General features: G+C 43.4%; 1 protein-coding gene and 1 long non-coding RNA gene across 6 annotated transcripts in view; one reads left to right on the forward strand and one right to left on the reverse strand.

Annotated features, from left to right (window-relative positions):
- Positions 1 to 11,971, reverse strand: part of SH3PXD2A (SH3 and PX domains 2A) — a 351,487-nt gene extending 339,516 nt beyond the window's left edge. For all 5 annotated transcript variants that reach the window (XM_069098879.1, XM_069098881.1, XM_069098880.1 and 2 more), the window contains exon 1: positions 11,397 to 11,971. In XM_069098879.1, coding sequence (XP_068954980.1) covers positions 11,397 to 11,468 — 72 coding nt within the window. In that variant the 5' untranslated portion in view covers positions 11,469 to 11,971. The remainder of the gene's footprint in view (positions 1 to 11,396) is intronic.
- A 189-nt stretch (positions 11,972 to 12,160) lies between these two features.
- The window catches only part of LOC138168632 (uncharacterized), a 32,723-nt gene continuing 32,589 nt past the window's right edge, over positions 12,161 to 12,294 (forward strand). The window contains exon 1 of the long non-coding RNA XR_011170164.1: positions 12,161 to 12,268. This is a non-coding gene — a long non-coding RNA (uncharacterized lncRNA). The remainder of the gene's footprint in view (positions 12,269 to 12,294) is intronic.

The following is a 12,294-nucleotide window of genomic DNA, read 5'->3' on the forward strand; positions in this document are numbered from 1 at the left end:
CTCTCTCTCTCTCTCTCTCTCTCTCTCTCTCTCTCTCTCTCTCTCTCACACACACACACACACACACACACACACACACACACACACACACAACATCAAAAAGCTAGATTGCTCATATCTTAGGAGACAGGAAACAAGTGATTAGCAACATGACTGAGAAGGGTAAAGAATATAGGATCCTGACATGTTTATGTATTTTAAAAAGACTTTTTGACTCTAGAGCAAAATGTGGTCTTAAAGGCTGTCTTCTAAGGTATCATTCATGCATAGGTTAAGACCATAAAAGAGTAAACCAGGCTGGAGCTGGGGCACTTGGCTTAACTGTGTGACCTTGGTCAACCCACAACTTCCTCAGGCCTCAGTTTCCTCATTTGTAAAATGAGGAGGTTGAACTAAACGACCTCTGAGGCCTCTAACAGTTCTAGATCTCTGATTCCATGGTCCTTGATGGACACAACTCTAAAGATAACTGTTCAATAGTCCCTTAATTATGTTTTAAATTTTTATTTACATGTAATTGAGAAAAAATAAAATAAAAATTCACAGAAAAAAAGTCTCCTAAGATTCTCCAGATGATACTGAATGTAGATAACTGCTTTAAACCCAGAGGCCTCCTCCATGAGATCCACAGTCACTTAAAAGAAATTGGCCTAGTAATGCATAAACCAAAAAGGAAAGAGTTAAGAAATCACTTCCCAACAGATCAAGACATGAGCTGAATGTATGGTCCACTGAGTCAGTCTATCAGTATATGTCTAGGACAGGCATTGTTGATAAACACACCCCAAACTGAATTCATTATCTTTCTCCCTACACCCTCCCCTCTTCCAAACCTTTCAATTTCTGTTGAAGGCACCATCATCCTTCTAGCTTCCCAGGTTCATAAATTTTGCATTATCTTTGACTCCTTACCATCCCTCAACCCACATATCCAATCAGCTGTCAATACCCACCATTCCTACATTCACATCTCCTACATTGGACTCCTTCTGTCCATTCTTATATCTACCACCTGGCCTCAGATTCTCATTACCACTCACTGAGATTATTACAACAGTCAGATTCTCATTAGTCTACATGTCTCAAGTCTCTCCCCACCCTGGTCCTTCCTATACACTGCTGGCAAAACAAGTTTCGTTAAGCACAGATTTGACCATGTCACTCCCTGTAATGTTAATGAAATCTGAAGATCTTCCATGCCCCTTTGTACTGGCAAATAAGCAGGTACTTAGCACCTTGTTTCAAGTTAACACATTATTTAAGCTATTTAATTAACACAGAAGTAGTTAACACCTTGGAAGGAAGTTGCTGATGTAACAGGAAGGGGCAGAACAGGGAGAAGCTATACCATATATAAGAACACAAGCTGGAAAGACAAAATTTCCTGGGGTAAGCATTGTGGAGCAGGGCAGGTGCTTCAAGAGGGGGTGAGGGGGGAGAGAGAGAGGGAGAGAGAGACAGAGAGACAGAGAGAGAGAGAGGGGTAGGGAGAGAGAGAAGGGTGGGGAGAGAGAGAGAATTTCTCTCAGTGAGATCTGGAGGCTGGGCTGCTACTACTGAAGACTGAACTGAGAATTGAGAACTGAGAACTGACACAGAATTCGGACTTGCGGTGGCAAGACTTCCAAGGGCCAGCTGGAGCTGCCAAAGACTGAGGAAGCATGACTGTGGTGCTGGTATTCTGTACAAATGTTATTGTGGCTTTGTTAATCTGTATGGATGTTCTTGTGGCTTTGTTAAGCCTTGTCTTCCCAGGAACAGAGACTGAAGGATTTGAGATGGACTGGACACTGAGCTCCAGTGTGGAGCGGGAACTGCACAGAGAGCTGGACAAGGAGCTGGGAGCTGTCTGCCTTTGAACTCAGGTGGCAGTTGGTTAGATTCAGAAGGGAGCTGGGACCATGGAAAAGGAACTATGGAAGCTGAAAGCCTGCCCTGAGTCAAGATGAAACAACCTCTCTGTGAGTACTGAGTAGTGACTGATGAAATTGTCTGAGTAGTGACTGATGAAACTATAATTTACTTGTGACCTAGGGGTGGATGGCTTTTGTACTTTCCACTATCCCTTAAGAGAGTACTGAGTAGTGACTGTTGAAGTTGTAACTTAATTGCACCCCATGAGTGGAGAACTTTGACTTTTGTACTTGGTGACCCTTAAGGAGACGAGCCTCCTTTAAGGATGATTGAATGATTGAGTTACTAAATGATTGTATTTTATTGAAAACTATGTGACCACTTTGGTGAAAACCATGTGGCCATTTTAGTGATAAGTTGTTGAGTTGTGATATGGTGAATGCTGTGTTTTGATTTTATGTGATAAGTTGTAACATTCTGAATGCTGTATCTTGATTTTCTGTAAATGTTTTGCTCTGATTTGTTATTGAATAAAGAGTTCGCTATACTATGTAATCAGAACCTTGAAAGCTGTTCACAGCAGCAGTCTCCAGAAAACTGCTTTCCTCTCCCCTACTCAATCAATTCCAGGGACTCCCTATTGACTTCAGGATGAAATAGTAACTCTTCTGTTTAACTTTTAAAGCCCTACAAAACCAGTCCCCCATGCCTGGCTGGCATTCTGTCTCTATGTCTGCTCATAGATTCCTTCCATTTTTCAAGATGCAGCTCAAGAATCAGCTTCTTCATAAATCCTTTTCCGATCCCCTCAATTACTAGTGTCTTCCCTACCTTCTATTTAATTGTTCAATTAGCACATAGTACCTACTTTAAAATACTTATTGATTGATCTTTGACCTGAACCTAGGACTGAACAGGAATGGAGTAAGATTGGAAACTATACTATACTTTCAATGACCACAAGCTGTCCCTGATGCAAAAGCCAATACTCAACACTAGTATTCTCCCAACATTGATATATGGCTATGAATTATGAAACACCACAATCTTTGAAGAATTCAGTTTCTGGGCACACCCAAAGGACCATGGAGAGAAATATGGTAGTTGTAGATTGGCTGCAATGTATTACCTACAATAACTTGTTCATAAGAGGTGATCTGATTTCACATACTTCAAGTAGCATATAAGCTCTCTGAAGTCAGAGATTGTGTTATTTCTCCATCTTTAGGTCCTCATTATCTGAAACAATGCCTTGCACATAGTTTTGTTGCTCTTCACTCATTTCAGTTGTCTGACTCTTCATGACCCCATTTGGGGATTTTCTTGGCACAAATACTCTGGAGTGGTTTGCCTATATGCAAATGTATATGCATACATACATATGCATCCATGTGTGTATTGTATATGTATATATACACACATACCTATCAAAATCTTGGTGTGTATGTATATAAATTCTGGTAGAGATAAAGATACATACCCCATATATACATACACATACACGTATATGAATATATATACACATACACACACATACCATGTATCTATGATTTATCTGTTTCAAATTTTGGCATATATCATATATAAAAATATAAATTCTGGTGCACATATACATATGTATTAAAATTTGAGTATGTAGCTATACATACATCATATATATATATATATACATAAAATATGTGTGCATACATATATATACTCACACACACACATACACATACACATCCTGACCCTCACTCCTTTATCACCCTGGATGCACACTATCAGCTTTCCTGAGCACTGAAAGGGATGAACTCCTCCATGACCAGTTTGAACTCTGGACAGCTCAGGAAGCAAGAAATCAACCCTGGGAACCAGGCTGTTGAAAGCTGATCATCCTACTTACAAGCTTCCATTATTTTTGGCAATTATCATCCCAGAACAAACCACTGGCTAAAAGTCAGAATCTATTTCCAACACCCATCTTCTTGACCTTTACACACACACACACACACACACACACACTTTTTCCTTCTTTTCCCAGGATTTCTTTATCCTGTTCCATAACCACCCTAGATCCATGGAACTGAACATCAGCAAACACATGTACAACAGCTATTTCAGACTTCATTTTTATTTAATGAAGCAGCAGAAAACCACATAGAACCCTGCCATTTCTCAGATCCCTTTTTCTCTCCCTATTCAAAAAACATTCTGGTCACAGTGACTCAGGCAGGGGAAATTAGAAGGAAATTTTCATGAGGTTACTGTTCAAATCCAAAATAAGAGGCCCTTATGAAACAATACTGATTAATATCCACCACTGTCAATTAACTTATTGCTGGCACTCTTCCTCCTGGTGCTGTGAGGACACCCATTAAGCAGCTCTCCCTTCCTTCATGTCCACTCTTCACACACCCCCCCCCACACACACACACTCATTAGAAATATGGCTCACCCAGAAAAGGCCCTTGATCTCTTTACTCTCCTCCTTCCTCCAGGCAGGGTGGTTATTATTAATTTTGGGGAGAACTTTCTGTTCCAAGCCTGGAGAAGGATGTGGTTGCTTGTTCCATGAGCGCGCACTGCTGTGAGGCCTGTGAATCACCTAGAAATCACTTCCCACCGGAGCTTAGGAAGAAATTGCTGCTTTGTGTGAAAGGCCATGGATGGGAGGACAGGAAGAAGGGAAGGGTGGCTGAGAAGAGTTGATCCCATCCCGGGAATGACTCTCTTTGTCTTACTTCTCAAAAGCATTTCCCTGACCTGGGATACACTCAACTATCATAAATTTGGATCTCAGACTAGAGCAGGAAGAGCCCTTAGACATCAATTAGTTCAATTAATTTTACAGATGAGGAAATTTAAGACCCAGAGAAGGAGCATAACTCCCTATTTCACTCTGCCAACTGATGTCTTTCTCTGCTCTTCAAAACTCCAAAAAGCCTTCTCTACATAAACTCCACTAGTTCCAAAAAACCTTTGCTATTAGTTATAGCATGAATTGTAAGTTTCTTGTATGAGTGTATACATGTATCTGATAGTTCCCTGAGGAAAGGGGTTCTCTCCACCTTCTTCTGCATCCCTCCATTACCCACGGTGGATGCTTAGTATGGTACAATATTACATGAACTATTTGCTATATTTAGGAACTTATTCTCTGGATACCCAGTTTACAGAAATGTGTAATTTTTGAAAAGTTAGGCAGGATTGCCTATGAACAATGATCCTTAAAAGAAAACAGGATGGTATTGCACATTTTATGGTGCTCTGTGATATAAATTAATGGCTTGTCAGTATATTTGCAAGGTAGTGGTAGCTAGGCAGTGGGATGAACAGAGCACCAGGCATGGAGTCAGGAAGATCTGAGTTCAAATCTAGCCTCAGACACTTACTAGCTGTGTAACCCTGGGCAAGTTGCTTCACCCTGTTTGCCTCAGTTTCCTCATCTGTAAAATGAGTTACAGAAGGAAATGACAAACCATTCTAATCTTTGCCAAGAAAATCCCAAAAGGGGTCACAAAGAGTCATACATGACTAAGCAGCAAACTAGATTATTTGACTTAGCCAAGATCACACAGCTAATGTCAGAGGCCACATTTGAACTCAAGAAGATGAGTTTTCCTGACTATAAGCCCAGCACTCTATCCACTGAGCCACCTAGTTTCCCATAAGGCACTAGGCTAGATTCTTTTTTTTTTTTTTGCCTTTGGGAGGGCAATTGGGGTTAAGTAACTTGCCCAAGGTTATATGCTAGTTTTTTTTTTGTGTGTGTGTGGGTGTTAAGTGTCTGAGGCCAGAACCAAACTCAAACTCGGGTCCTCCTGACTCCAGGCCTGGCGCTTTACTCACTGTGCCACCTAACCGCCCCTGATTAGGCTAGATTCTAAAGAGACAATGACAACAATAAAAGAATCCTTACCCTTAAGGAGTTTATATTCTACTGGATGGAATATACAAGACAACAACAACAAAAAAAGATAGAAAGCATACTATAAGACTTTTAAATCATCCATTTAAATATTTACAGAAGGCCTGCTACATGTTGTCTTTCTATATGTCACTGACAAGGTCCCAGTAGAGGAAATGAAAAGTATTGAAAAGAATCAAGTCTTCTATCTAGAGAAAATAATCCTTAGCAATAAGAAGTGAGGAAGCCAGAGTTCTAGTCCCAGGGTTGACACTAAAATAGAGAGCCAAGGTAAGGAACCTCCCCCAGAAACAGAGAGCAAGAAACAAGCAGATCTTCCCTCTCCCTCTTAGAGTCAGAACTGGTGTGAACCAGGGGAATCTACTGTTTAACTGATTGTCCCCCCTTCCCATGAACAGACCAACATCTGCAGTCTCTAGGCCCGGCAAAAAAGAAAGAAACCAATGACAAAATGCACCAAGAGATGGAAAGCCAATTTTAAAGTGGCTGGCCTAGATGAAATAATAATTAATAATAATAATTAAAGCTGACATTTGTATAGCACCTAAGGTGTCTAAAGCACTTCACATATATAATCTCATTTGAGCTTCCCCAAATCGTCTCAGGCACATTTTGTTCAATGATTTCAGTCGTGTCTGACTTTTGTGACCCCTTTTGGGGTTTTCTTAGCAAAGGTACTGGAGTGGTTTCTTCTCCAGCTCATTTTACAGATAAGCAAACTTAGGCAAACAGTGCTAAATTACTTGCCCAGGGTCACACAACTAGTAAATGTCTGCAGTTGGATTTGAACTCAGGTCTTCCTGACTCCAGGATACATGGCACCATCTATTATCCCCATTTTATAGATTAAGAAACTGAGACTCCAAGAAGTTAACAAGAACCAGAGGTGGGATTCAAACCCAAGTCTCCCTCCTGCCTCCAAGTTCAGGGCTCAGTCTACACCACACAGCCTCGATGAGCACCCCACCCCACCATGAGCTAACCACTAAGATCAGCAGTTCTACTCTGATAACACAAAAGTGCCTCAGCAGCAAAAGACCTTCCAAGTTCTAGAGCCAGAAGACAGTCTTTTGTTTGGGGCCCAGGACTCTCATCACCTTCCTTGGACTAACCCATAATCCCATAAATTGACTCTGCTCTGCAATTTAGCAAGCCACAGCCTCAGAACTCTTCATTAGAGGGAAGAGGAGCAGGAGAGAGAAAGGCATGTTCCTTAAATGCAAATGGTCACTGGGACATATGTGATCTGAGTGTGGCGCTCCCTACACAACAACCACACAGGAGGGCATTACTAGTTTGACTTGACATTAATAATGATAATGGTTACAGTAATAGTAATAGCATTTATATTGTGCTTTAAGGTATACAAAGAACTTTAATCCATTAATTAATCCATTCGATCCTCACAACAACCTTGGAAGGTAGATGCTTTCATTAACCCATTTCCACAGATGAAAAATTGAGGATGAGAGAGATTAAGTCACTTACCCAGTGTCACACAGCTAAGTAAGGATCTGAGACAGCATTTCAGGTCTTCCTTACCCCAAATCCAACACTTTATCCATTGTGCTACCTAGTTGCCTTGCCTTACCCTTGGTGGAAGGCTAGAGGGGCAAGGAGGGGGGAAGGTTATCCACCCAAGCCAGAGGTGGGGAACCTGCAGCCTTGAGGTCACATGTGGCCCTCTAAGCCTTAAAGTGGCCTCAAGGTCACAAGTTCCCCACCCCTGACCCAAGCTCTGAGGTCCTCTTCATCCCCATCAGATTAAACATTTCCACCTACAAGCAGATGCTTCTACCACTGACTTCACCTCGAACACTTCAGTAACTACTTGCATATTACTTAGAGATACTTTTGCAAGGTATCGTGGAAATGCTACATAGACAGTAATCTTTCACTCTCTACCTAAGGACTGCTAGGTGGAACAGCAGGATAGAGTCCTGGACCTAAAGGCAGAAAGACTTGAGTTCAAATTCAGCCTCATATATTTGTTAGCTGTGTGACCCTGGGTAAATCATTTAACCTCTATTTGCCTCAGTTTCCTCAACTGCAAAATGGAAATAAAAACAGCACCTACAGGTGGTGCAATGAATAGAGCACCAGCCCTGGAGTCAGGAAGACCTGAATTCAAATCCAACCTCAGACACTTAACACACACATACACACACACACACACACACACACACACACACACACAAAACTACCCATGTGACCTTGGGCAAGTCACTTAACCCCAATTGCCCTACCTTCCCCCCTCCAAAAAAGCAAACAAACAAACAAAAAAAACAGCACCTAACTCTCAAGGTTGTTATGAGGATCAAATGAGATATTTATAAAATGTTTAGCACCAAGCCTGGCATATAATAGGCACTATATACATGCTTATTCCCTCCCTTCAGATTCTTATCTCTGGGGAGCTCCAACTGGGCTTGAAATTGTTGAAACAATCTAACCTGGGAAAATGTCTCTTCATTCTGAGACAGAGACAGAGACACTGGAGCTGGAGTGTGAGGAATAAAATCAAATTAAAACAGAGATGGAATCTCATGGGAAAAAATGACAAAAATCAGAAAAAATTTACTAATTCCTACTGCTTTCCTTTTTCCCCTCTCTCTTCCCCCAAACAAGAGAGGAGAGGTATCAGGAAACGAAAGATCCCCTTCGAGAAGCAGGGGACCTTGGTTCAAGCCCTTGGATTAACCAATAACTGAGTATTCAGTCACTGTCTCTTCTTTGGGGTTCTGTTTTGTTCTCTGTAAAATGATCAAGGTTCGGCATGATCTCTGCTGAAGTCCCTGCCAGATCTTTATTTTCACAATAAAAAAAAAAAGTTTCTCCTTTAATTGTTCCAGAGAACTTAAGGTCAGGGCTCTATGTGGCCTCTCTCATCCAGTGACATCACTGCCTGCCTTGCTTTCCCAGGATGTGACATCATCAGTTCCCATAGGGAACTATTCCATCCCTGCCCCATAATGTGAGAGGAAATGGTAGTATCTATGAACAAGTATTATTAGGAAGGCCCTTTTTTTCCTCCAAGTTTCCATATAGTACAAGGAAGTATTATCCTTTAAGAGCTGATTCCTACCTCTACCCCTCACAAAAGCCCTGCTTTTTTAAAAACAAAAATGTTAGTTATTTTAAGAGTTGGATTTAAAAATTTTCTCTTTTTTATGCTCTTATTCATATAGTCAAATATCTATACTTGGCAATGAAAGTCAAAATAAATCCTTTTTTTTTTTTAATGAAGAGGCCAGAAATGAGAACTATGGTATTTTCTATATCTTTATTCACACCTTTTGGGTGAGCTTCCAAGAGCTCTGGCAACACTGTCCTGGCTTGAGGCCAGAAGCTTCAGCTTCTGTAATCTTGGGCCCCCAAGAAGGAAACTGAATTTTGATAGGGCTAGAGATGAGATTTAGGATTCTACTGGTCTAGGGAATTAATGAGGAAACTCCCTCTGCTAATGCAACTTGTCACTTTCCCTGAAATGAATATAGTTAAATAGAAAAATATTTAGAATATTGATTGGTTAAGTAACTTGCCAAGGGTCACATAGCCAATATAGGTCAGAGGTGAAACATGATCTTAGGTCTTCCTTGGCCACCATACAAGACAATAAATAGTATGCTAGGCCAGTTTTGATGAACAGTTGCAGGAGAATGCTGAATTTTTAACAGGTTCTAATGTGAGCCAGCTTAACTGTTGCACCCCCAAAAAAGGACTATAATGTTATCAAGCTGCTCTGAAGATTTGGACCCCCAACCTGACAATGGTACACAGATGTTGCTGTAAATTCAACTAGAAGCTAAAGTCACACAGTTTATCGGGAAAGTTTCAGAGAGAATTTTCTCAAGTCCTAGGGCAGAGACTGCCACCTGCTGAAAAGCAACTCTAACCTTACTGAAGGGCTGGTTTAAAAAAAAAAAAAACAAAAAGCAAAAATAATTAATGGCTAAAGCAACTTAACTCCCTGACTTCACAAGTAGAAGTTAAGCTTCTCAAATATACCTGACACATGAATACTGGTGCCCATCTTAAAGAAGCAATATCTTAAAATTAAGTGAATACAACAAAAGAAAGAACTAATCAACCATGAAGGGGTTAAGGGACACTAGAAAAATACCCACACCTTCAGAAGACTGTCATCTCCTGTTAGGGAACTTTGAGAATGGAATTGCTGCCCATTAATCCAAGGGGATTTAGGAATAACCTTGCAAAAAAGTATGATAAATGACCTTTAGGGTCGCTTCCAACCCAAGCATTACTGAGAACTTCTGGAAAACCCCAGTAAAAACCCAAACCCAACACTAGCCAACTTGTTACAGTTTTTAAAAAAAACATAAAATTCTGGGTAGTTCCTGGATAGAGAAAGTCAGCAAAGCTCAAAGGGGCCCCATCTATAACAAAGAACCCAAGATACTACTACTGTCTAAGATAAATCTAAAATGCATCAGACTTTGTGAAGTCAATTTGATGACTTTTTTTTTTTTTAATAATACTGAGCCTTCTTAAAAAAAGTTTTATTTTTAAAATACAGGCATTATCAAGCCAGAAACAACACTGTTGCCCCAAGTCTTCCGTCCCAGGGAGTTACAACCTTACTCTACTGGAGTTTTGTCAAACTCAGGAGGACATTCTAAGGTGTCAGTGATAACTCCATTTGCTTAGAAGGTGTGAAGGCTGGGTAGTGGAGATGAAAGGGTGAAGTGTCAACCAGTCCCTTCCTCCTCTCCTTTTCCCAAGAGTATACTTTGTCTGCATCTCTCCTTTACCCCTCTATGGAATTCTGCCTTATATCATATTTGCATAGGTGTCACAAACACACTATAAGATTGTAATCTCCTGAGGGGTTCTGTCACTGGAGTAGCAACATCTGCACCGTTAACACAAATACAAAACAGGAGCTTATATAAGAAGACTCTCCTCAGTTTAAGAATCTGATCCATAGTAAGAAAGAGTAAAATGATAATGTCATTCAACATAATGGATATGGACTTCCAGGACAAAGTAATGAAGAAGAGAGTGGTAGGTTTCTTCCGCCTAAGCCAGAACTCAGTAGAGAAAAGAACCTGACAGTCTGGAAAGGAGCCTGTGGAGATCCTACTGCCAAAAGTATCTCCCTTAGAACAGGTTTAGAAGATTCCACTGGATCCTTACAGGAAGTTGTTGCTGGGAAGATGCTCTCCCCACGTACGTTCTGGGCAAGAGTGGGTTTTACAAGAGCTGCGCTCATCCCTCCGCACCCCAGATATACACACACTCACACAAAGACACAGCCCCCAGCCGCGGTCCCAGGTCTATCCATCAGCATCATCAGTTGCACAGATGACTTCACCACTCAAACAGACAAGGCCAGGCACTTGCCAATTCCAAAGCCAAAAAAAGAAGTAAAGAAGTAGGGGGGAGGGGGGATTTGGGGAAAAGAGGACGTGTTAGGATGTAGAGAAGGGATCTGAGTGTTCCCAGTGGAATACAGCGCTCCTAAGAAACTCACCAGCAACATGCTCCCCTAACACTCGCCTAGCCCACGAGACTGCAAGTAGCAAATGGGAACCTGGGCTCGTCCCCATTCTGTGTCCAGCCCCCTGGGTCCCCAGCCCCAGCCTTGGACCCGGCCGGGGGCGGTACTCACATAATGCTTAGAAGGGTTTCTCCTCTTCTCCACATCCACCACTGTGGCATCCTGCACGGCGTAGGCAAGCATCTTCTCCCCCACTCCGGGCAGCGCGCCCCTCCCGCTCCGACTCTTCCTTCCCTTCCCTTCCCTTCCTTTCCCTCTCCTGGCCGGGCGACTTCAGCTCCTCATCCTGCCTGGGGCTTCCCAGGACAGAACTGCAGCTGTGGCTCCGGCTCTTCCTCCGGGGGTCCAGCGGCCCCACACTCCGCAGAGCCGTTCCCTAGTGCCTCCGGGGAAGGTTGCCAGGGGAGCGGGGAGGCAGGCTGGGGGCACTCCACGCGCACAGGTAGCTTCCCTGGACTCCCTAGGCGTCCCGGGGAGGCGGAGGACGCGACCCCGGCAGGAGCCTTCTCCTGGCCCGAGGGTGTGGGCGGGGCGGCCCAGGGCCGGGGGGTCTTCCTGCCTCCCCGGGCTGGCGGGCTCCTTCCTTCGTCCCAGCTCTCTCCCTAGGTCGTTCGCTGCCTCCCTCCCGCCGGAGCCGCAGCTGCAACCTCCCGCTCTGGCCGAGTACCGCGGAAACTGGGGGAGGAGACGACGGGGGAGTGTCCTGCCTGCGGGGGAGGGGGCGGAGGCTGCAGCCCGGGCGCCCGCTGTCAGGGGGGTGGGCTGGGAGGGGGCGGCCAGCGAGGGCGAGGGCGACTGTGGCTGGAAGAAAAGGAGACGGAGGGCCAGGGCCGAAGAAGGGGAGGGCTGGAGGAGAGAAGGGAAACGCGGGGGGAGGGGCTCCAGGGCCGGGGGAGGGGCTCGGGAGGACGGGGAAGGGTCTGCGACCGTGTACTGGATAGGGAGTGACCTGTGAAACAGCCCGCACCCACTCACGAGCAGAGGTAGGGGCGGGGAGGGGCGTGTGAGC

The sequence above is a fragment of the Petaurus breviceps genome, unplaced genomic scaffold, assembly GCF_028583685.1.
Source record: "Petaurus breviceps papuanus isolate PSGF00001 unplaced genomic scaffold, PetGlider_PUasm1.0 37, whole genome shotgun sequence".
Taxonomy (NCBI): domain Eukaryota; kingdom Metazoa; phylum Chordata; class Mammalia; order Diprotodontia; family Petauridae; genus Petaurus; species Petaurus breviceps.